General features: G+C 37.0%; 1 protein-coding gene and 1 long non-coding RNA gene across 52 annotated transcripts in view; one reads left to right on the top strand and one right to left on the bottom strand.

Moving 5' to 3' along the window:
• LOC116584618 overlaps nt 1-13,641 on the top strand; it is a 28,914-nt gene extending 15,273 nt beyond the window's left edge. Inside the window, exons 2-4 of one of the 2 annotated variants that reach the window (XR_004283256.1) lie at nt 7,316-7,391; nt 7,938-8,120; nt 13,250-13,641. This is a non-coding gene — a long non-coding RNA (uncharacterized LOC116584618). Of the gene's footprint in view, nt 1-7,315; nt 7,392-7,937; nt 8,376-13,249 lie in introns of both variants that reach the window. The other variant, XR_004283255.1, reaches the window with a different exon arrangement.
• The window catches only part of ANK2 (ankyrin 2), a 664,974-nt gene that overhangs the window by 99,600 nt on the left and 540,292 nt on the right, over nt 1-25,082 (bottom strand). For 42 of the 50 annotated variants that reach the window (XM_032333193.1, XM_032333196.1, XM_032333191.1 and 39 more), the window contains 7 exons: nt 20,999-21,196; nt 18,401-18,499; nt 18,136-18,234; nt 12,930-13,028; nt 6,550-6,747; nt 2,864-2,962; nt 2,027-2,125 (listed from right to left, as the gene is read on the bottom strand). In XM_032333193.1, the coding sequence (XP_032189084.1) occupies nt 2,027-2,125; nt 2,864-2,962; nt 6,550-6,747; nt 12,930-13,028; nt 18,136-18,234; nt 18,401-18,499; nt 20,999-21,196 (891 nt within the window). The remainder of the gene's footprint in view (nt 1-2,026; nt 2,126-2,863; nt 2,963-6,549; nt 6,748-12,929; nt 13,029-18,135; nt 18,235-18,400; nt 18,500-20,998; nt 21,197-25,082) is intronic. The other 8 variants (XM_032333231.1, XM_032333233.1, XM_032333228.1 and 5 more) reach the window with 2 other exon arrangements.

Here is a 25,082-nt window from a genome sequence, read left to right as displayed (position 1 = left end):
AATATTTGCCTAGTCTTCATTCTTTCACTTAAATTTATTGAGAATCCATAATACTGTATGAGATAATTCAGGGATATGTAGATGAATATGACATGATTACTGTCCTCAAGTAGTTTATCATCTAGTAGGAAGAAAGACATCAAATAAATGATAACTGATGAGCCTACTGAGAGAAGGGTATAAAGGAATAAGAATGATATACATAATTATAAATATTTGCACTCCTCTTCTGATAGTTTAAATATTTTATTGTTAGTGCATATCTGTACCAATAAAATATGCATGGATACATATATGTATAAATGTATGTATGTAGATGTATATGTGGGTATGTGTATAAGTTATGCATATTTATAATATTTTATATTTACTTATATAAAAAATACATGGTCTTATATAGAGTATACTTTTTAATATAGAATATCTCATTTTATTATATGTGTATATGTATAATTTAAATAGACATGTGAGTACATATATACATACTTATATAATAGAAGTAGAATAATTCTCTCTCCACTACTTTGGGACACAGTGGACCTAATGGTTAAGAATGCTGGTTCTAGGGGCACTTGGCTGGGTCAGTCAAAAGAACATGTAACTCTTGATCTCAGGATTGTGAGTTTGAACTCCAACTTAAAAAAAGAAAGAGTAATGGTTCTAAAGTCAAACTGCTTGAGGTCAAATCTTAGCTCTATCAGGTATCAGTCATATGAGTTTGGATAAACAAATTAACCTACTCAAATCTCTCTTCTTTAGCCACAAAACAGAAATTATTATGATACCATTCTCACAGCATTATCATGAGATTAAGTGAGATATTACATGCAAAGTGGTAGACAGAGTATTTGGCAAAGAAATGGTAGTTGTGCTGTTTTATGATGCTCTCGAACACAGTGTGAGTATTTTCCCAACACAATACTTTTTCAGTAAATCCTGGTATGTTTTCAATATATGTTTGCTGAATGAATTAATGAAAGATGTAATAATTGCTTTGTGTATTATATGAGGTTCATGTATATTTTCAGCGTAAAGAAGGGGCAACTCAAACGGTGAGAAATGCTCCGTCCATAGGTACAATTCTTAGGGGCACTGTCTCGGAAACTGGTGATACAGAGACATCAAGAAGGAATTCCTAGCCTAGGAACTTAAAAGGATATATATTATAGTTAACATGGATGAAATGTTAGAGAAAAAAGAAAAATATTCTTTCATATATCACAATGAAAAAAACTGCAGTCTAAAGGAATAAGAAAAAAAAAAGCTATGTTATATCATAATATTCCGGTTATAGGGGAAAAGCAAAAACCTGTACTGCCTTTACTATGCTTTGTTTCTCAAAATTCAAAACTTTAGTCTCTAAGACACTGAGTCTTGGCAATAAGAGTCATTCATCTCTACTTGTTCATAGGCACATCCCCTTGATCTATGCTGACTTTTTAAAAAATCTTAAAAGGCTTTGTGGAAGTAATCAGTAGAAATTAAAAAAAAAAATAGTCAATACCAAAAGCTACTATCACTGGGAGTATTTGCAGTTATACCATACGGCGTATTTAAAGAGCAATTCCCTGCAAGGACCTGGAAGGAGCTAGAGAGTAGAGCGCTAAGTGGAATCAGTCAGTCAGAGAAAGACAAATGCCATTCGATTTTACTCATATGTGGCATTTAAGAAATAAAACAGACGAGCAACAGAAAAGAGAGAGAGAAAGAGACAAAGAAACAAACTCTTAACTATAGAGAACAAGCTGATGGTAATGGAGGGGGTGGGGGGGTAGCGAGTGGGGGTGGGGGTAAGGTGGTTGAAAAAGGTATGGGGATTTAGAAAGGCACTCTGTCATGATTAGCTGTGGGTAATGTACCGAAGCGTTGAACCACTATATTGTATACCTGAAACGAATATAAAACTGTACGTTAACTATATTGGAATTAAAAACAAAACAAAAAACCAAAACCAAAAAACAGTTCGCATGTGCAGTCAGATTACAGTTCCACCCTATCTCTGTAAATCCCTCTCTGCGGTCCTCACCTTGGCTGTGGCATGAGGGGAAGCACCCTTCTCCAGTAACAGCAGTGCCACCTTCTGGTTGTCATAATGAGCAGCAACATGGAGCGGGGTAAGGCCATTCTGTAAAGGGTGTGTTTAAATTCAGCATTAATAAATTAGCGTGAGCTGCCCTGAAGCTACTAAATGCATGGAAACTGGCACAGATGAAGTCCATGTTAATTAATTAATATGGTCAATTAAAAAACCAAATCAATACTAATGATTTTCATATTAGAAACTTAGCTAAAACTGAAAATGTTTGGTGGAGCGTAAGTTGGCACAGGTTAGCTAGATATCCCCCATAAATAAAAGCCTGAAATGCTATGCAAGAATTACTACATTAGGGGCACCTGGGTGGCTCAGTGGGTTAAGCCTCTGCCTTCAGCTCAGGTCATGATCTCAGGGTCCTGGGATCGAGCCCCACATCGGGCTCTCTGCTCAGTGGGGAGCCTGCTTCTCCCTCTCTTTCTGCCTGCCTCTCTGCCTCCTTATGATCACTCTCTCTCTGTCAAATAAATAAATAAAATCTTAAAAAAAAAAAAAGAATTACTACATTAACCTTGCAAGAATTCTTCTAAATTCAGAGATGTTCTGGGCCCTGTTGTGACAAGAACATACATCAGAGACACACATCTAAATGCCTTCTAAATTAGCGTGGATGTGGACAGGTCACGGACAGATACCCCTTATGTCTATTTGACATTGTTTCATCAGTTGCCTTCATGGTCCTTTCAGAAGGGTGAGAAAAGTATCTTGAAGTACAGATCTCCGAATCTTCCAATGCGAGTGTAACTGTCATGTACTAGTAAAATCCTTTACCTTCCCTGCAGAATCTGCGGCAGCTCGGCGTTGCAAGAGAAGTTTTGCCACATCCAGGCTTCCATACTTCGCTGCTACATGCAGGGGAGTAAAACCCTTCTGAAAATGCAAGGAACAAAAGTAAAATGTAATATTTATTTTTGTGACTCCTAACAAAATCCTTTTTTAATTTGTTAACATACTAAGCAAATTATATTGAGTCCCTATTTGAGAAAAAATGCTAGAAGCATTAAATCTGTTAGCCATAAACAAGGACTAGAAGAAGGAAATTTAGCATGCGAGTGTTTGACTTGATAGATTGAACAAAACAAATTTTATTGTAAGGGCTTGCAAATTGAAATTTGCCTTTATATGTTTCAGATTTTAAGACTTTTTTTTTTTTTTTTTTTTTTGACAGACAGAGATCACAAGTAGGCAGAGAGGAAGCCAAGGAGGAAGAGGCAGGCTCCCCAATGAGCAGAGAGCCCCATGCAGGGCTCCATGCGGGGCTTGATCCCAGGATCCTGGAATCATGACCTGAGCGAAGGCAGAGGCTTTAACCCACTGAGCCACCCAGACGCCCCTATATGTTTCAGATTTTAAAGAGCCACTAGTGTCCCTAAAATGGCTCTGATTAGTGATTGGGGGTTGGGGTGGGGAAGGCTTATCTTTTTCCTGCTTCTAAAATTAATAGGATCGAGACAATAGCTGCCTTCTCTCCAATCCTTCTTTTCCTATCCTTTCTAATAATACCTGCATTCCAAATTTCTTCCTTTAAATTTTAGGATATTTCAGCAGCCATGGTAAAAAAAATATACATAAATATATATTATTGTGATTCAGTTGATTTGCATTTTCTGCAGAAATAGCAAGATAAATGGTCGACAGACAAAAAGATGCTCACTGCTAAAAAGAACCTCCGGGGCGCCTGGGTGGCTCAGTGGGTTGAGCCGCTGCCCTGGTCCTGGGATCCAGCCCCACATTGGCCTCTCTCCTCAGTGGGGAGCCTGCTTCCTGCCCACCCCCCAGCCCAGACTGCTTCTCTGTCTACTTATGATCTCTCTCTCTCTCTCTCTGTCAAATAAATAAATAAATAATTTTTTAAAATAAAAAAAAAAATAAATAAAAAACACCTCCCATCCTGTTATCCCCTTTCCCAGAAGGCCCACACTGTATAAAAGACCAATTCCTTTTGTAAAATACACTCCACTTCTGGCAAAATGTTGAGCTGATTAACGTCAGACTTTTAAACACACCACAGTGTAAAGTTTTTTTAAAAGAATGCTCTGTTACCCATGTTTATGTGTACAGATTCAACGTCTTTTGTGCCTAACCTAATGTCCTTCTCTGTCATTGGCTGGGTGTTACAAAAGCAGCCAAGTCCCTGGACTCAGATCTCAAGGATGGCACGGTTCCTACACCATGATCTCAAACCCATCCTCTTGGCCAGACAGTCTAACCACATGCTCTTCTGGCACTAAAGTGAGCGTGGGAGAGTTCTAATGCTGACCGGGGCCTGTAAAACACACCAACCAAATGTGCTTGCCGTAGGTGGTCTAAGGTATGGCTTATCCTTAGGACCACTGAAGCCCTCATCACAATATAGAATTTCTCCCAAGAAACAATATTGCCCTTTCACAGTGTCGCCACATGAATTATGTTTAATTAAGATGTTGTTTTTCTTTTTGCCTTTTTTTGAACATTTGGTACTAATCAGTCCTTGGAGGAGAGTGATTCTTTTACTTTCTCCAACTGTGGGACAACTATAGGAAGTATTTCCTCCCTTTGCCTTAGTCCATTTCAGCCAACATTTATTGTTAATGTTCTCCCTCTGCTCAGTGTACACAATGACTGGGATAACACTCCAGATGAAGTGGAATTCTTTGAGAAAAACAAAACAAAAAGATGATAAAGAAGAAAAAGAAGTGCCTGTCCTTAAAGTCCTGCTGGAATAGTGATCCAGCCCCTTTATAAATTTGGAACCTATTATTAGACAAAACTACATAGAATCTTTACTGTAGAATCACAAAATAGGGGTTGGAAAGCATCTCTTGAGTCACACATCTTCCTTCTTCCCCTGTGTTAATCTCATCAGGATTTCATTTACCCTCTGATATTTAGAAACACTCAAATAGCTTTAATGATGATGAGTCAACTCTTCATCAGAACCCCAGTGAGTTCCACTGCTGAACTGCTCAGTTTAATAGTTCCTTCCATTTAACCACCACACTTTACTATTGCTTTAGATGTATTTTCTAATTCCTAAAAATCTTTGCAAGGCACTATGCCTCACTCTCTATTCCTGTATTTTACATATCTGAATTTATTTGTCACCTTCCTCTGATGAGACGATCACCCAGTCTCTCTTGGGTTGTTGTTAGCACTATCTTGTTTGTTGCCTAGTTTCTGACTTTTTCTTTAAATGACTTTTAAAATCCTTTCAACTCTTCAGAGTTCAGCATTTGAACAATGGTCAATTTTTTTTTACATTAAAACATGTTTTATAGCCACAAGCAACCAGATCAAGTCATAATGGCTAGTGGGCTGCTCCTATTTCTAGGAGGAGAGATGCCACAACACTACTTGAGTTCATACTTCTCCCTTAGATGTAGTCCTTGTGCCTATTTGTTATGAGCAAATTGAAAATGTCTTTTAAATAATATGAATCACTGTCGTATTTATGGGAATTATTGGCCTCACAAAAACTACACTTGTTGTGAGCTTTCAACTTGTCTCATTTTATACTCTTCTGTACTTGTCCAATTTCTTCTGCTCTGATTAGCTGAGAGTGTTCATGTTTTATTCTAAGTTGCATCCAAATAGTGAATTTCAAATAGAATGTATCAAGTAGGGAAAAAAAAACATTATTCTGCCCTAGGATGAAACTTTGAACAAATAAAATTCAGGCTGGTGTGTACAAAGAATATACAACTGATAAAGTGCTTTTCCAGCCCAGCTCTATTTAGATGCTGTTAATACCCAGGCAAGAATATAGCTGACAAATACTAGAGAGCAAAATGGGAATGACAGCTGATACCAGGGTTGGAAAAATGCAGAACCAAGTAAGGTGGAACCTCTAGATAGTACTAAAACTCTTAGCAAATATAGTATTGCCAATTTAATGCAATTTCCTTCCTTACTAGTTCAATGTGTTTGGGAACCTTCTATTTTTTTCTCTTTGGAATACATTATAGGAGCACCTCAATGGCTCAGGGGGTTAGGCCTCTGCCTTCAGTTCAGGTCATGATCTCAGGGTTCTGGGATCGAGCCCCACATAGGGCTCTCTGCTCAGCAGGGAGCCTGCTTCCCCCCTCCCTCTGTCTGCTTCTCTGCCTACTTGTGATCTCTCTGTTAAATAAATAAAATCTTAAAAAAAAAAAAAAAAGGAATACATTATAGATTTTCTAATGGAAAAAGAAGAGAAGTAGCCCTTGCTCTATGGAAATAATCTTAGTTAAAGCACTAGATACTTGTATTAGTAACAATAGTACTTAGAAGGATGGGCTCTAACACTCTTTGTTGAAACTATGATATGGAATTTCACAAACCCCTTTGATAATTTAGAAAATGAATCTAAAATATTCAAATAGAAAGTAAGTCAGAGGCCTAAAGAAGACCTACCCTTCTTGATACTGTATATAGTAGAAGAGAGGAACCCTGACTCAGGATCCCCCTTAGTCCATGTTGTCAGGGAGCCATCCTCTTACCTTGGTAGCTAAGGAGTGGGCTGCTCCTGCTTCTAGGAGGACCGATGCCACATCTACCTGGCCTTCTCTGGCAGAGATGTGCAAGGGTGTGTACCCATTTGTCGTGGCTGCATCTGGATGAGCCATATGTTGTAGAAGCAGCTGGACAATTTCTGTCTTACCCAGGCGAGAGGCAATGTGCAAAGGTGTCTGTTCCTCCTACAACTCAAGTCAAGTAAAACATTAGTGCCCGAACAAGCCAGACTTCACCGAGAACATATTCCACTCAGATGTTTCCTGATGTCTTCTTGGTATCTCTAGGAACTGCTATCCAAAAGAAAATGATTACTACTCTGACCATGATTTATTTTACCTTTGGTTATGGAGGTAACCTATCTGGTCACAAAAATCTTTCTTAGATTTTTTTAGTAGTATGAACTTCCATAAACTTGGTCATTGTTTCCTGAGCACATCAACATGTTACTCAACTCATTAAGGCTTCCACCCTCATTTATGCTTAAATATAAACCGATCTGTGGTTCTGAATAAGAAAGAAATCTAGTCCAGAAGGACTAAGACCTAGATTCTCATCCAAAAGCTTTCACTAAGAGACAGTATTTATTCTGGGAACCATATCAAGAGAAAAAGAATGAGGGATTCTGGGAAAACTGTTCTTACTCCACTCAAACAAAGCCAAGGACAGAAATGCTGGTCATTTTCTTCAAGGAAAGACTGCAGATAAAGAAGATATTACAATCTGATTTTTTTTTTTTTTATGTTGTTCCAGGAAACAGTGCAGATGGTTCAGGGACTTGCATCCAGGACTTCAAGATGAAATGGAACTCCAGCAAGAAGCAAATGGGGTTAAGTATTTGCCACATGCTTTTCATTTAGAAACACGGAGAGGACATAGCTGGTACAAGGAATAGGGAAGATATGTTGGGGGAGGCTCAAGAAATCACCTGACTCTAATGTGTAGTCAGGAAAATATTTTCATTTCAATGTTAAGAGAACTAAGCCAAACCATTCTTTTATAAAAAAGAAAATTGAGCATAACCTTAGTGTTGAAAAAAAAGGTATGTCTTTACAATGTGTTCAAGGGCATGTCATAATCAAAGTGAGGAAAAAAGAGCTGGGTCAGCTTCCTAAACTAAGAATGAATGGGAAAAAAGATATAATAGAGTGGGGGAGAGCTTTTAAATAAATGTGTCTTGAAGTATAAGAAAAAAAAGTATTCAGAGGGAGCCACAGAAGGAGATGAAGTAGCATTGTATGAATTTCAGGTTGTGAGAAGTAAATAATAAATAACTATAATACAAGTGTTTTAGTAATAGAATTGGAATCTTTTTTGAAAATGCAATTTACAACCTTCCTTCATGTACCATGCATACTTGATCCTATTCTTACAGAAGATCGGAAACGAAGGCCAAAAATGTATTATTTGACCATTTTCTGGAAAACAGAGATTAAGAGGAATTAAAGTGGTTCTCCAGGATTGTTCAAGATCACCAGGCTATTAAAACAAGACTTGAATTCAGGCATTGGATTCCAAAGACACTCATTGGCCTATACATCCTACAGAAATAGACACAGTAAGTTGGCCACTGAGAAAACTAACAGAATGGGGTGACTCTCAATAGGAAAGAAGATGGAAAGCACTTTAGAAGATACAACTGTCTTCTGAAACACAACAAAGAAGAAAATAGACAAATGGGGAAAATTAAATTACAAAGATAGATGGAGAACAAAACAACAATAAAAGAACCAAAGAACCTAATAGCTATCATGAACATCTGTTGCTTCTGGGTTTCCCTTCTTGCACTTCTGCCTAATACAATTTGATAGAGGTGAGTATTGCAAATGACATAACCTAAAAGGTTTTCTTGATGAGTGAGTTGGAGAGCTGGGACAATGAGGACACCATCATTCAGAGCTGGCAGCAGCCAACTATTTGGTTAAATTATCAACTCTTGTCCCTTGATTCTCAGACCCCAGAGCATTTAGGCACTTGATCTTGTTTGGTTTTGTTTTTAATTTTTTTAAGAAATAAACTGTCTTCCCTACTTTCTTCAACTTTTAGTATAGTCCTGAGAATAAAAAAGGGAAGAACAAATAAGTTTGGTCAGAAAGTCTTTCCACTGGTAACTAGAGATATGAGACCTTTTAAGGTTTGAGTAATTATTTCCCAGTTGAACTGCAAAAGTTGCATTTGCTGCTCCAAACTAAAGTAAATGCAAGCCAAGGCAAAGAATTGGACAAGTGCAGAAAATAATATTCATGGAAAGGACTTTAAAAAGGGAGGGTTAGCTTGATCCTCTAGGCTCTTCCATATGTAAGGGTCAATAATTCCCTCAAAATAAAGTGTTATTCACTATGATACAGCCTGGACCAGGAAGGGATGAGCTCTGCCTTACTCTCACAAGCTATAGTCTTCCAAAATTAGGAAGACCTGCTGAGCCCGAACTCCTTTACCAAAAGACAGAAATAGCAATAGTTTGGGCAAAGTTGAAAGATTTGATAAAAGTTCTGCTATTCATTTCTAGTTAACAGGATTCTCAGGAACCAAATCGACTGTCAGCTAACTCAAGTAATAGAGTGAATTAAGTTTCAAGTGAGTTTAAGCCTCAGGGCCCTGTGATTGCTCAATCCCTAAAGCAAATGCCAGTCCTCCATATTGTGCCAACAGAACATGGGCTCCTCAAGTAAGAGAGCTCCCCAAGGGGTGGACCCCAGTGGTTCTCTCAGTCATATCCATGGAGGATCCTGGACAAGGAAGGACCTTTGTGAGAGCAAGGTCTGGGGGCAAACACTGACTGACCAATGAAATTTACACCACTGCAATCCCTGTTCTCTTAGTCTGTCCAGCAAAATCGCCTTATGGTCTTGATTTAGAAGAGGATGTAGCTCGCACTTTTAAATGAGAGATGTTGTAGTAAATGATTTTTCTTTCACTATATAGTAGGAGCAGCACCATGATTACACAACCATGAGATATTATTTCTAAACCTGATTAAGGAGAATACAGATTATTCAGAGATCTTGCTCTTGGAGTTGAGTGTAGTGACTGTGTATAACTGCCGACCATCTCCCCTTTGGGAGGGAGTGAATTACGGAGCAGTGTAGTACGTTAAGAGAGAGAGAGAGTTTCAGAAGTGCATGTATGTGGGTATGCTTGCTGAGCAACCAAAAGGTAAAACAGAAGAGATAGAGTTTCATTTTTCTGTTCAATACCCACTACACCCTTTTTCTGGGAAGAGCCCTCCCTCCTTTGGGGAAAGAGGGTACCTACCCCCCAGTACATGTGGCTCTGGAGGGGCTGCCAATCATCTCACTCCAATTCGTGAATGGGCCACATGAATGGGCGTGGAGCCCAGGCTTGATAGTGCTCAGTCCAGGTGGTAAATGTGGCTAGTTAGAATCCTGTTGTTTGTTTAGATAGGAGAAATAAGGGCTCTCTTTCCAGCCCAAAACAAGATAATGAGATCTGCAGAAAAAAGCTAGGAGAAAGATACATAATCAAGGAGGAACTCTTTTTTTTACCCTTTCTAACCCCGTGACCTCAGGAAAGGCAGCACAATTTTGGATTTTGGGACCCTAAGCCACCCTACAACACATGGTTGCTCTGTGCTAAGATAATTCGTATTAAAATGCTTCATGAAGTATATATCACTGTACAAATGTTAACTAAATCAAAGATTTCCAGGGAAACCTAAAGGTCTAAAAAAATAGAAACTCATGGTGAAAGTAGAACTTAAAATAGAACATGTGAAAAGGAAAACCTTAGCTTCTTGCTGCTCAGTATAATTCCAGGATGGGGAACATCGCCTGTGAGTTTTTAGAAATGCAGATTTGGGGCTTCACCCCAACCTATGAGTTCCTTCCATATTTTAACGAGATCTCCAGGTGATGTCATACATAATGACCCTTTAGTAGCATGGCTCTACCACATTATGGTAGTTTCTCCCATCAGCAACCAGAAGGATGCTATAAGGAAGAATTTTAGCTGCAACTTAGGATAGGAGGTAAAGCTGAAAAACAGAGGATCCTGACATTTGATATTTAAATAAGGAGGAATAAAAAGTTAAAGAGGTTTATTTACATATGTAGACCATCGAAAGAAAAGTAAAATGATAGAACTGGGGGCTTCTAGGTGGCTCAGTCAGTTAAGTGTCCAATTCTTGATTTTGGCTCAGGTCATGATCTCGGGGTGGTGAGACTGAGCCCCATATGGACCCTGCTTAAGATTCTCTCTCTTCTTCTCCCTCTGTCCCTCCGCACTCACATGTACTCTCTCTTAAAACAAAAACAAAAAAACAAAAGACACACCAGAACAATAGAATTGATGGAATGTATGTGTAAAAAAATTTTTTAAATGAATAAATGTTACAATATTTCAAAGTAAAGAGTCTGTAGCCAGTAGTTTGGAGGAAGGGGTTTCAAATGGTATCTAGAAAAGCATAAGGCAATAACGGGTTAAATTGATAACATAAAAAAAATTGAGAAAGACACATGAAAATAAGCAAATTTCCATTAAAAATAAATTAAAAGCTGAATATAGACAAATATTAAGCTGTTTTATTTTGAAAGGTAAACAGGAAACCCTTTTATTATTAAATATGGATTACGAACATTTACCAGAAATATTATCACAATTTCTGATAAAATTAATGAAGTTCATGATACTCAGAGTACATTGATTTTTTTTAGAGTTCATCAAATAGTGAAGTTCATGATACTCAGAGTACATATATTTTTTTTTCTTTTAATTAGCTGAATGCCAGGTAACCTGGAAAGGAAATGAGAATAGGCAGAGCACATAAGTTTTTTAGGGCAATAAAACTAGTCTGCATGATAAGGATGGATACATGTCATTATACATTTGTCCAAACCTGCAGAATGTGCAACAGCAAGAATAAACCCTAATGTACACTATGGACGTTGGGGGATTATGATGTGACGATGTGTGTCCATCAATCGTAACAATGTACCATTCTAGTGGGGAAAGCTGGTAATGCAGGAGCCTATGCACCTGTGGGATCAGAGCATATACGGGAGGTCTCTGTAACTTCCTCACAATTTGCTTTGAACCTAAAACTGCTCTTAAAAAGTCTTGGGGTCAGGGAGAAACCATAAAAATGCCATGGCTTGGAAGAATACGGTTTGAACAACAAAAGCTCTAAATAAATAACATAAAATACTGATGATGATTACCAAAGAACATAAATTACACTACTCACATATTGGATAAAAAGGCAGATAAAATCCGAAAGGACAAGATTAATGTCAAAGCTGCCTATGTTTCACTGGATTTTTCATGAAGGTCTGTGGAAAAATGCTATTAAAAAATTCATAAATTCAGAGAATTTTAAGAAAGTCTGGGAAGGAGTTTCAAGCTGTCTAAGCCCAACCTCTATATTTTAATGATAAAGACCTAGAAACACAAAGACTTGCCTGAAATGACAATGTATGGGACTCTAACCAGATGCTTTCATTCCAATACAATACCATTTCCAAAAGGGAATCATGATGGCACAATTCAAGTTGAAGTGAGTTCTAGCCCAAGTACATCAAATATTGAAGGAGAGAAAGACTTCAGATATTCTATGAGAATCCCAAAGATGCTAGTGCAGAAGGTAATGGAATGATGTGGAAAAGGAAATTGAAGATAGTATATTAATAAAAATTGCTAGTATATTCAGTGTAGAAGAAGAAGGTGAAAAAAGCAATTGGAAAGTGAATTTAAAAAAAAAAAAAAAAAGGAAGGAAAAATCAACCTGTAAAGGAATAAGAAGTCAGTTAGAAACAAGAGAATCTGACTAGTAATCTCCTAGTAATCTCCAGGGTCAGAATTCTTCTATTTTGGAATGGCAGAAGAGCAGAATGTCTTAACTACATAAAATCAGAGTAAGAAGAAAAGTAGAGCTCATTATAGAAAGGAAGAAACTAAACAGATAAAGGTACAACATTAAAACTTTGAATGTAATTTGTTTTTAAGTAACTAGTAAGTAATGTCTGGAAATTCGATTGACTTTATAGTATGAAATCAGTTTTAATACTCATAGTATCTCTATAATATAGGTCATTTAAAAAAAAATTCATGTAAAGAAAAAATATATGTAAAAATATTTTCATAGGTTAAACAATTACTATGTTAGTCAATGCCACAATTTTTAGATTCTAAATTATGTATTTTTTCCAAATGTTAATGTTTCTGAAATTGGGGTGCATTTCATTATGAATATTTACAATATTATTCCCTTTTCTGCCTGAAAAACTATTGAGATGATGCTTTCATTTACAATCAATGGCACTTCTAAATCAAGGAAATGGGGAATAGCATTCTCTCTTAAAGATGGAACTCATGCACACAACAGGAGGAAACCCCGAGCACTGGCACCTACCCTGGCTCTGGCATCGACAAGGGCACCATTTCTCAGTAGGCATCGGACCACTTCAACCTGCCCTGCCCGGGCTGCCATGTGCAATGCAGTCTCCCCACGCTGCCAGGAAACAAAGATCATTAAGTCATAAGTAAACCCACTGCTTGTATGGTAAAGGATAAAAATGTGCCTTTTTGTGAAACTCAGCAATCAATCCAAAGGTTTAGGAAATCTATGAAAAGGCATAATTATTTCATAATTATTTAGTCTGGAAAAATACAGTTTTGTATCTTCCCTGTCTTCATAAGGATAAAACAAATGTTTATTTCATTTTTTTTCAGTCCGTGACAAACGAGGAACTTACCCAGACATCCAGTATACCCTGAAGTTTAACTTCATAGTCGATCTGGCATAACTTAAACTGCTTTACATGATACGAAGTTGTCTTTTATCCATCAAACCTAAAATCTGTCATCATCATATTTGACTACGTGATTACAACTTGATCCCATTTTAAGGAGAAATTCCTTAAAGACCAGGTCAACACAGTGCAAAGAAAATCATGTCATTTGTACCATACGTAAGTCATTTCTTTTCAGAATTCAAAATTTACTTCTGAAATAAAGTATTTCACGTTGGATTTGTCTTTGCGTTATAAGGCTGGACAATGACTGTTTACAGAAGGAATTTGATTTGCCCAGGATGTCCCTCTATTATTAATGAGCATATTCTATTATAGACAGTTATTTGAGAGAACTACCAAGAGATGAGTAAAGCATCTGTTAACAGTGTCATTTGTTGAAGTGGGCAGCACTGGGTATTAGGTTATTCCTCAAGTATCTTCATCCCCCAAAAAGATATGACACACTGACCAGGAAATGGCAGCTTAAGCTGTAGCATGGAGGATGATGATTAGATGAAAGAAATTTTGTCATTGAGAAGCCTGCTAATTACTGCCTATAAGAGAGAAGGTTTTTGTTTTTGTTTTTGTTTTAATCAACATATTTTAAAACCCCATGTAGTTCTGAAGAAGGCAGGGGTTCATTCTTCCAAATAATTTTAGGGTTATAAACAAAACAAGACATTGGAACCGAAATGATTACTTCTAGTCACCATAACCATTCTAGAAAATAAAGCCAATTTCAACCAAGTAAAGTAAACCATTCCAGATAAGCTAAATTGATCTTGAAGTTGGTTGTGGTAATTGGATACTTTTGACTAATTCCAGTAAACAGTTTCTTCTGATTCCTTGCAGAACTTGAGTTTGGTACATAGCTCACAGTTCATTTTTTCCTGGTATCTGAGACCCATTCCTTATGAAGATATGAAAAATTCATTTCAAATGATTTGATTTTGAAAGCATTACACTGGATGTCTACTCTAATTTTTTTTCCTTTTTGTTGATAATTCATTTATCCTCTAATGGCCTTGTATAATGGTGACATGTTTTGACTTTTGCAAAGTAAATGTATCTGGAGTATGTTGGCTTATAAAATCACATTATTGGAATACCAATATTTGTCTTCAAACCTTGGGTATATGGCAAGATTTCTTCCTCTTTGGACAACCATGATTTCTAATTTGTTTTCTGTATCACTTAAAACCTGTCTCTAAATAGATGAAGGTAAGGTCTAACTACTCAACAAAAAAAGCCCTCACATTCTTACTTTAAGTCTTATAAAAGTATAGCAATTTTACTAAATTTTACAAGAAATAAAGACAAAAATAAGTTTCTTTACAAGAAGTTAAGTCAAAGACGTATCATGAGTTAATGAGAGATTCATATGTTTAGTTTACAAGTCAAACTTTATCAATAATTGGTTTCAGAATGTAAAATGTTTCTAATACTTCCAATATTAGTCTTAATATTTCCAATATCCTTATTATACCCTTGGAATGAGTTATTCTTATGCTATTTATACATTTGAAATCAATGAATTAGATATAAAACCTAAAATATTAAACATTATAGTCAAAGAAAAGTTATATATATATATATATATCTGTATATACATACACACATGTCTCTCCGATTTAAAGCAATGGTTCTGTTCAAAATTATTTAATGACTTTGGGGTAATTGATTTTCATTATAAGTTGTCCTTACCATTTTATATTACTCTTTTTTATATATAACTACATATAAAAAATGAAAGCTATATTATAATGATATAAGCTATATAGAAAGGTTATTTTAGTAATTTCCATTTCTTGATTGTTTGGCACCTCACCTTACTCAATATCCTTGTTTTCTTTATCTTAAGCTCATTCACTTTAAGTATTGGGGGAAATTTTAAATATAATATGAACTGTGAACTTAGCCATGAGTCCATCAATTTTTATAGGAGAAAACTTCTTAAGACCTCACATTGTACTCTAGACAGCCCTGAATGTGCTTAGTTTCCTACTCCCATGGTTGTCAATGAATACTTTGGATTATGGATGTATTACAACTGGTAGTTCAGCTTTCTAGGTTTTAAAGTGCATTTGTGAGTTTTTCAGAAAGGAGGATTTGCGATAATAATATCTGCACCTGATTGAGTTACTGGTACATCTCACACTTGGAGTGAATTTTGAGACAAAAACAAGACTGGCAAGAGAATGGGTACGCTCACGTCCAAAGCAGGTACTCAGTTTCATGCCCCTCTTCTCGGTTGTTAAAACACATTTTGCCAACAGCTACATGGACTTCCACTTTGGCTGCATCAGTTGGAAAGCATCAAAGCACAACAGAAAGCATTGCATTCAAAAATGCAACATGATTTTCAGGCAACACACAAAGGCTCCAAGGGTGGGTACTTTGGGGTCAGGAAATGACCAACTCTGACACAGCAAGCAGGCAGTAAGTGTTCACACAGTTTCTTAATCAACCTGCTATATCCTGCTAGCTATATCCTCATGTTTTGAGAATGTACAAGTTCACAGGCATCCCAGTGCTAGAGATATTAAATTCCTCTACATGTAGGGTTGCCAGATTTAGCAAACAAAAATACAGGATGACCAATTAAATTTCAATTCCAGACAAAAAATGAATAATTATTTTAGTATAAATATGTCTCCACTATTGCACAGGACATACTTATATGAAAAAAAAATTTGTCATTTATCTGAAATTCAAATTTAATTGGAAGTCCTGTATTTTATCTGGCAACTCTATCTATCTATGTGTTATCTACACCCTGAAGGACATATAATACAAAAAAAAATTAAAAAGAACAAACAAAAACCAAAGAGGAAATATCTTGATCTTGAGAAGAGGATTATTTTAACAAGTGCCTCTCGAGTATTGGAGGGGACTGAAGAGAAGAGAAAGGATGTTTAATAGACAAATGAGAAGATAAAACAAAATGAACTTTATAATGAGTAATAGGCAGAAGATAAGTTTAATACAGCAATTACAAAATTTGGGAGTCTTCACAAACCTAGAGGATATAAATACTTTTATTGTTTTAATTGATATTTTATTTATTTTAATTTAAAAATCTACAGGTAGCCTATATTACTTTTTTTTTTCCCAGAGGGGGAGCATAGGAATATGGAGTAAATCCATAACCATCAATGATTTGGAATTGGCCAGTTAAGAGCCAATTTAAGAGTGGCTACAGAATCCCACAACCATTTCATGTGGGTTTTCTTAAAAGATTTTACAAAACTCTCCCCTCTAAAATATTAACCTAGGGGATTTCAATAAATTATCACATAGAATATACTAGTGTATTTTACTATTATAATATGATAACATAATTTAACACAATATCACCATTGCTCCTTGATCCTGAAGGCAATGAAATATGAATAAGGAAAATATAGTATTGTGAGAAAGAATACAGTGTACTTTTCTTGAAAGTTACTAGTTCATACAGCTCTCAGTTAAAAAAAAAAAAAAAGAGGTGTTCATCACTACTACACAGAAAAAAAATGATGTTGATTTCTTTTAAAGTTCTCAGTAGCGACTAGAAGTTCAACTCAAACCAGCATGTTTTGAAATTACTCTTATCCTTAATTGAGTAATTAAAGATTAGTGTATAATATTATTACTTTAGGATCCAGTAAGCTATAATTAGGGAAACAAACATGGACTATATTTCAGTTATTTAATGGTTTTATGCTCCAACTGAGAATTATATAAAGAGTGAGTATTAAATAATATTTAAACTAGATAAATTTATTTCACATGGATTTTGTCCATGTATCAGAAATTCAAGCATAGAAACAGTGTGTAAAATGCAAAAAAATGAGAATGGGAGAACGAATACAAATGAAAAATGAAACTGAACATTCTGTTCCACAACTCAAATGGAATGATATAACAAATTTTAACAATAGTCAATCAATTGCTTTTGAAAATATGACTCAGTATTAAGCACTGATATTTATGTGGGGAGAGTTATTTCTATTGCATACTTTAAGAAAAATCTCAATATTCCAGTGGTCCCTGTCAGCTTCAAATCCATGACTACATCTTGTACAGATTAAGGAGAAAATCTGCATTAAATGATCAAAGTTTAAGGGGGCAGACTCCAAGAAAATGAAAGAAATAATAAGGAAGTTGGAAGTAAAAATCCTAATATAAATTAGGTAGAGGAATTCTGGGATATCCAATAGTTATTGGCAGAATAAAAGTTGCCTGGATACTAACATTCATTTCAAAATACAGGAAAAAGCTTCAATGGTATCATTATTTCAGGTAAGAGAGGACTCCACTCTAGCCAACAAAATCAAATCAAAATGAAAAATCAAGGTTAGAAAATGAAAAATCCCTGTAATTGAAGGAGGGAGAACTTGGTATCAAAAAGAAATCCCTCCTATGGGTCTATCTCTGGTTAACCATTTGCTATGACTGACTGTGGTACTGACTTGACGTGTTAATCAAAATTACCAGGAACACAATTCACTCAAGTAACTGGAACGAGTCCTGTGGATTTTATTCCAACCAATCCTTCATTCGAAACGTATCTCGTTTTCATAAATGTATCTCAGATGCGTGTTTAATCCATCTGCACCAATGAGCTGAAACAGCTTCCGCAGCTCTCATTTTGTTTCCCTAACCCACTTCTTCTCAGCGAAGTTCTATTGAGTATTTCGGTAACCTGGGATCACGGAGGCCCTGCTCAAAGCTCAGCCGCTCTCCTTGACGACATACACACAAACATCTCTACACACAGCCATCCTCTCTCTTCCTCTCGCTCTCTCTCCCTGTGGTTATTCTGACCCAAGCCATACTCACAATGTTAGTGACATCTGGAGAGGCTCCGTTCTGCAGCAGAAGGAGGACAATGTTCAAGTGGCCCATGAAGGCAGCCACATGTATTGGTGTGAGGCCAGACTGCGAAACAAAGCAACAGCAGTTTTACTCCTCTGCACCGGTGGGGGCTCTGGGGACTTCGTCAGATAAATAAGACTTGAGTGAAGAGGACAGAGGATGGGTGACAGGAAGGGGAAGAAGGAGTAAGAGAAGGAATGTTTCGTGACAAGCTGAAACATTGTTCTACCTCTGTTATAGCTTGAATTGAAGCCCCATATTTCACCAGCAGTTCCATGACTTTGATGCGGTTTTTCTTGCAGGCAATGTGCAGTGGAGTAAAACCATTCTGTGCAAAAGACAATCAAGTTAGTTGAAAACATGCAGAAACGATCCTCACACAACTCCATGCTGGCACATGGCAGGCAGTAATGTTACATCGTCACATAATGTTCACCATTTCTTCTGAGCTGTGTAGGTGCTGGGATTTGCGAGGAGAAGTGGGTGTGTGTGTTCCTGTAGGCACTGAACTTGGCTGCTATGTGGCGGGCCTGTATGCAATTCTTTTTGTGTGCTCATCGAGAAAAACAGAAGTGAAGAAAACGACAAGGGCCTGCTCTGCAAAGAAGGAAAACCAGAGAGGCAATGATGCTTTAGAAGTTGGTTGGGTTGTGAAATGACTTGAAGGTGCGTGGAAGATAAGCATGTATTTTTCTGATGAAAGGCCATTTCTTAAAGCTACAAATTGTTGGTCTGTTTTACTTCAACTACAGGCATGACTGTCTCTACAATAAATGTTTCAGCACTGCTACCATTTTCTTCTTGGAGGGGGTGTTGCAAATTAGCAGAAATCATTATTTGCATTCATAATTTTTCATATTCAAAAGTTATATATCTTCCATTAAGAAACTTTTGTAAGGAATTGCTATATATTACCAAAACCCACTACGCTGATAATATTTTACATCCAGAAATTATATTTCTTATATTAAAAAGTTTTTATAACAAATGCCAAGCAGATACATTTTATTTTATAAAAACGTGGTCATTAAGTTCTTAAATATTTTCAAGAAAAGAATGGAGAATTTCAGGAATAACTGGAAGAAGATATGTCTCAGAGGCAAAGGAATGTGGAGAATTCTCTAAGACATTTTTAACTTTCCAAACTAGGCAATGTGCAGGAACTGGGGATAAGTACATAAAAATGTGTTAACTAGTCCCATGCTTAATCCTTATGTGTAAGTACTATATTTTTACTTGAACAATGATCCTATGTAGTATAGTTGTATCTATTCTGCCAATTAATTATTTTGCTTATCTCAGTGGAGACTGATCATCAGTCAATATTTTTCTACACTTAGCAGTTCCCATGAAAGCATATTGTCTTACTTAACCTAATGACTTAGTACTCTTCACAATGTTTGTTAAGCCATTTCCTGTCTATGAGCTATGTAGTAAGCTGGACATAAATAACCAAAAGTATGTGTAGCACTCAAATGGTTTTTAATTATGAGACTATAATGTTTTATAAGCTATTGACCACTACCCAGTTGAAAATGCGTATTTTCTTCCTTATGAGAAAATAAGTATCCTCTCATAATTGCACATAAACTTAATAGTATATTTGCTGAGTGAAATAAGTCAAGCAGAGAGAGTCAATTATCATATGGTTTCACTTATTTGGGGAGCATAACAAATAGCATGGAGGACATGGGGACTTAGAGTGGAGAAGGGAGTTGGGGGAAATTGGAAGGGGAGGTAAACCATGAGAGACTATGTACTCTGAAAAACAATCTGAGGGTTTTGAAGGGACGGGGGGTGGGAGGTTGGGGTACCAGGTGGTGGGTATTATGGAGGGCACGGATTGCATGGAGCACGGGGTGTGTTGCAAAAATAATGAATACTGTTATGCTGGAAATAAAATAAATAAATAAATAAATAAATAAATAAATAAATAAATAGATTTAAAAAAAAGTATATTTGCTTCCTGGGCATTTAGGAATAAATGGATTCCAATGGAAAATTTTCTAATAAAAATAAGATTTATTATTTAATAATTCTCACAGCATTCTCTCATTTTAAATATTATCTGAAGACTAATTTAGCCAACATTAACTATGTAAATGTATAGGGTAAAACGATTGCTTTTAGTTTGAGAATTAGGAAACAAGAGCATAAATTAGCGCATGCCTAATACTTCCAATGATTATTGTTAGAATGTAAGTGAAGCAAGGAAGATTTATTCAGTATTAGACCTTGGGAAATACAGAGGCTGCTCTAGGGACCGCCTCGCATAGAGTCACTTGAGCAATTCCTGGAATAATGTATATAAAATGCTTCCCAGAACAGTAAAATGCTAAGCATCACTTTTACATTAGACCGTGTTTAGGGAATGAGGTCAATAAGGAAATCCTCTAAGTGAACACTATATTGCCATAGGCTTACATTTTACTCTATGTTAAATGCCTTTTTTTTTTCCAAATAGAGATTAATAACATTCAACTTTTTTACACTTTTATTCTGACTCTATATCGAGGTGTTTAGAATTTATTTTATGATTTCCTATTTTTCACTTACAATTGCTTATCACTCCAGAGGTTTCATATCTATCTGTAGCTCGCTAGTCGTGGAAATGTTACCTTGGTGTTTTCCTAAATCTGTCCTTGCTCCCCATCATTTAACAGCAAACTATGAAGGCATGAAGTAGGTAGGCCACTTGTGGGAGCTAATGAACTTAGCAGAATTAACTATGTATCTGAAACCATGCTTTGGCTGGTGTGTACTGGTCAATCCCTGTGGTATATTTGTCTCAATCTATATTCTGTTAATGCGAACTAGGCCAGGTTACCAGGGCTCTGGCGTTTGGATTGGCTCTCTTGTCCAGAAGGAGTTTGGTCACACGGTAGTGGCCACAGTGTGCAGCAACATGGAGGGCTGTCAGGTAGTCTAGGGTGACATCATCAACAGGCGCCTTGTGCTGTAACAGGTGCTTCACACATTCCACGTGGTCCCCCTGTGCAGCCATGTGAAGTGGAGACAGCCCATTCTGTACGTCAAAACAAAACAAAACCAAGCCCACATTTCAGCCATGATTTCCAGGTTGTAAAACATAGCAGTGTCAATTCTTGATATTTGGCATAGTGCGTGGCAGAGGAAAAAAAATAATCTCCCTTTGACATCTACATGTATGGTGGATTATGTGTGGTGTCAAGGGAAGCTAAGAGAACATTTAATTTCATAGTTATGCTATTCTTGGGCAAAAACACAAATTAATATACCTTTTAAGAATGAATACATAGTATTATGTGACAATTCAGATGGATCTCACAATTATTAAGGCAATATTAGATATACAAAACAAGTGCTAGCTGAGGTTCAAATTATTTGTATTCGATTCCATTCAGTTAGTCTCTCTGCAAGAGTTTCTTTACTTCGAAATGGAGGGGGGTGCAGATGACGGAGGAGCAAGTGGGTGCATGAGGGAAAGAAAGGGGTTTCGATCATCTCTTAGATCCATGTTGCTCTGAAATTCTATGATTCCTTCTTCCTATCATAAGACATGAATTAAACTTGGAGAAAGCAGTCAGATAAGAGCTAGAAAAGTGTGAAGCAAATGTAGACCATGTGTCCCAATTTTTAAACTTGGAGGATAATATAAACTTGTCGTAAGTGATACTGCCCAAAACAGCTTTAGTCTTACTTCTTGGACAAGGTCAATAGCAGGGACATATTCACTGAGGATTATCAGTCTAGGTGAGACTCTTGTTTTTTAAAGTTAAATAATTAAGCTTACAAGAAAAAAAAAATGAAAATTAGGGAATAAACTAAGTTAGAAAACATATGCCCATTAAAGTGAGGGGAATATGGTCTTTTCTTAATAATCAATGCAAATAATGCAAATACAGTCACTAGGAAGTAATTGTTGACCAAGTATCCAGCTTGGCAGTCATTACATTCAAAGAAGCAAAAACTGTGTCTAGATAAAAAGCCAGAATCTGCCAGTGGCCCAATATTTTCAACAAGGAAGGTGATTTCAACAATGAGGGAGAACTCAAATCAAATACCTTAATTGTGGTGGTTTGTGGGTGGTAGAAGTGGATGTGATTTTGAAATTATTTACATACTTTCTTGGTTTTTGAAATACTCTTCACTCATAATTACTGCTTTTATATTAAAAAACTCAGAAAATTAACTGAGAAAGAACAGCAGGTTGATAAGAAGGTATGTATGCACTGGGGGAAAGGTAGCACAAGGGCGAAGTATAGGAGAAATTCAGCCTTGGCAATGTTTGGAGGGATGGGTGGCATGTTTCTCTGATATTCCATCAATCTTCAGTGTTGTTTGATCCACTTAAAAGCTATGTGGAAAAGAAAATCTTCACCATTTAATTCTGTGGCACATTTTACAAATATTTGCTAAGCACCTACTCAAGGCCTGATCGAGTAGTGAGGTACAACATGGAGTACCACAGCCTAGGAACCCCTGTCTTCATGAAGGTCCCATTTTAGCCAGGAGTCAGACAATTCAAAAAGAATAAGAATTAAAATAGTATGTTAGAAGACTACTAGTGTGAAGAGGAAAACCAAAGCACAGGATAACCAAGGGAGTTTGTCTATAGGAGTGCATTATGGATAGGCTAGCCAGAAATGGCCTCACTGAGAAGGTGATTTTTAATGAAAGACATGATGACAGTAAGAGAGCAGGCCCTGCTGATCTGGGGGGAGAATCTCGGGGGGGGGGGGGGGCAAAAACAGGCATGTCCTGTTGAGACCATACCCAGCATGACTGATGAAGAGTAGAGCGGAGGATGCAGCTAAAGGCAGGTGAATAAGGAGGGAAACTCAGGTAAGAAACCTGCTAGTCAGAACAGAGTTTTTGACTCACACCTCGAGTGAGATGGGGGAGCTCGTGGAAGGTTTAGGAAACAGGATTACTCTGTTGCTGTGCTGAGAATATACTGAACAGGCTTAAAAGAGAAAAGGGGCGGGGGGACAGTTAGAGCCTTTTGCAATCAATCCAGGTAGGACTGATGGTGATCAGGACCAGGGCGATGGTTATTAGACTGTTAAGAAATTGCTGGATTATGAGATATCTTGAAGGCAGATGTGACAAGGTTTAGTGACAGGTTATGAGCAGAGAGAAGAGCCAAGAACTGCATACCGAGTTTGACCTGAGCAACTGAAAGAACGTGATGGCCATTAGTTGAGATAAGAAGACTACAAGGGGATTAGAAATAAGGTGGGGAAAATATCAGCAGCTGAGTTTCGAACTTACTAAATTGGAGATGCACAGTAGACATCTGAGCAGCAATAGTGAGTTGACATCTACAATACAGAATTCTGGAGTTACAGAGTTGTGTGTCTTCAGTGTATAGAAGTATTGAAAGACGAAACTGGATGAGATTTCTTAGTGAGTACAGATAAACAAATACACAAAGAGTGCGCTCTGGGGGTTCTAACACTCTGAGACTTGGGAAGGAAGAGGGAACAGGAAAAGAGACTGAGCGGAAGTGAAGACAGAGTCTGGGTGTAATGTTCTAGAAGGCAAATTAGGAAAGGAAGGTGTTTTGAGAAGGGAGGAGCAAACAACCATGTCAGATGATAGCAGTAGGAGAGAACATAGACTGTATGAGCTGATTCCTGTAATCGGGTAGATAGGAAGACAATTGTTTCAGTGCTTGGAAAGTGAAGACAAGGAAAGAAGTCCAAGAAGACTAAAGAAAGAAAAAAGTATAGAATAATAAGGCAGCAGGGAATGAGAGTAAATATACTTGGGAAAAATACCGATTGTCAGGCAGCATTAAAGGGTAAACTGAGGTAAGCAATCATGAATTTAAAGCCAGCCCAGGCAGCACCCAGTTGGGTGTTTCCCACCACCACACTCAGCTGCAAGAATGCGAGATGGATTTACTCAGGGTAAAATATAGCAAGGGAGTATGACAAAGGAGTATGACTGTCAGGGTATGAATAGTTCTGTTGGGCAGAGGCGAGGGCATAAGGTGAATAAGAGACAATAAAACAATGGCTGACAGACTCAGGAGAATAAACACACTTTTGGAGTTGGGGTCCCAGAGAAAGGAGGCCGAAATCTAGAGGCAGTGTTTGGAAAGGCAGAGGTTATAACAGAAATTCCAGAGGGTTTACAGCTACCAAACTGAGAGGTCCACTAGAAAGATTATCTACTGCCATACGATCATTAAAGTCTACATGAATTAGAATAGGGGTTGTAGAGAAGAGTCGTAGTTTGTCATTTTCCAAAAATGAGGTGGAGTGACAACTAGATAGATGAATATTTGCTTCAGGTAAGAATAAAAGATGATTCAGAACTGGGAGTTTTAATGGAAGGGGAAGCAGAGTCTGGCCTTAGACACCCATTCTACTTTCGGGCTAAAATGGTATCATCTCCCCCACCTGGTTAGGTCATCTTCTCTGTGTTCTCTACTCTGAACACAGCTCTACTTTCTGTTATTATCTCCTTATCTATCTTACCCGCTCAATTTTGAGCTTTTTGAACAAATATTTGAACAAATATACTGTGTGTCATTTATCCTGATAGTTATCTTGACAATTCCTCACTGATCAGAACACTGCCTGGCACACTGTAGCTACTTACTCTGATAGTGGATGTGTGGATGAATGAATGACTGAATAAAAGTGGATATAATCATGCAGCCACAGACATTCTATGCTAGATCCCTACATATCCATGATGTTTGAGATTATAAGAAGGCCTATAAAAAAATCTCATCTAGGTAATCCCATTGGTTTCAATAGTGACATGACAATTATAGGTGAACTCTGTAGATAAGATTATTTAATAGTTTGTGGGAGAGCAAATCTGCCTATTCTCAATTCGATAGATGCTTTTGATTGGTTGTAACATGAGTGGCGAAATTTTGTTGTTACTATGCTTCCATTTAAATTTCAATCAGT

Source organism: Mustela erminea, chromosome 2 (genome assembly GCF_009829155.1).
Source record: "Mustela erminea isolate mMusErm1 chromosome 2, mMusErm1.Pri, whole genome shotgun sequence".
In the NCBI taxonomy this organism is placed as follows: domain Eukaryota; kingdom Metazoa; phylum Chordata; class Mammalia; order Carnivora; family Mustelidae; genus Mustela; species Mustela erminea.
Note: the sequence above shows the minus strand (reverse complement) of the source record. Positions and strands in the feature narration are given on the sequence as shown.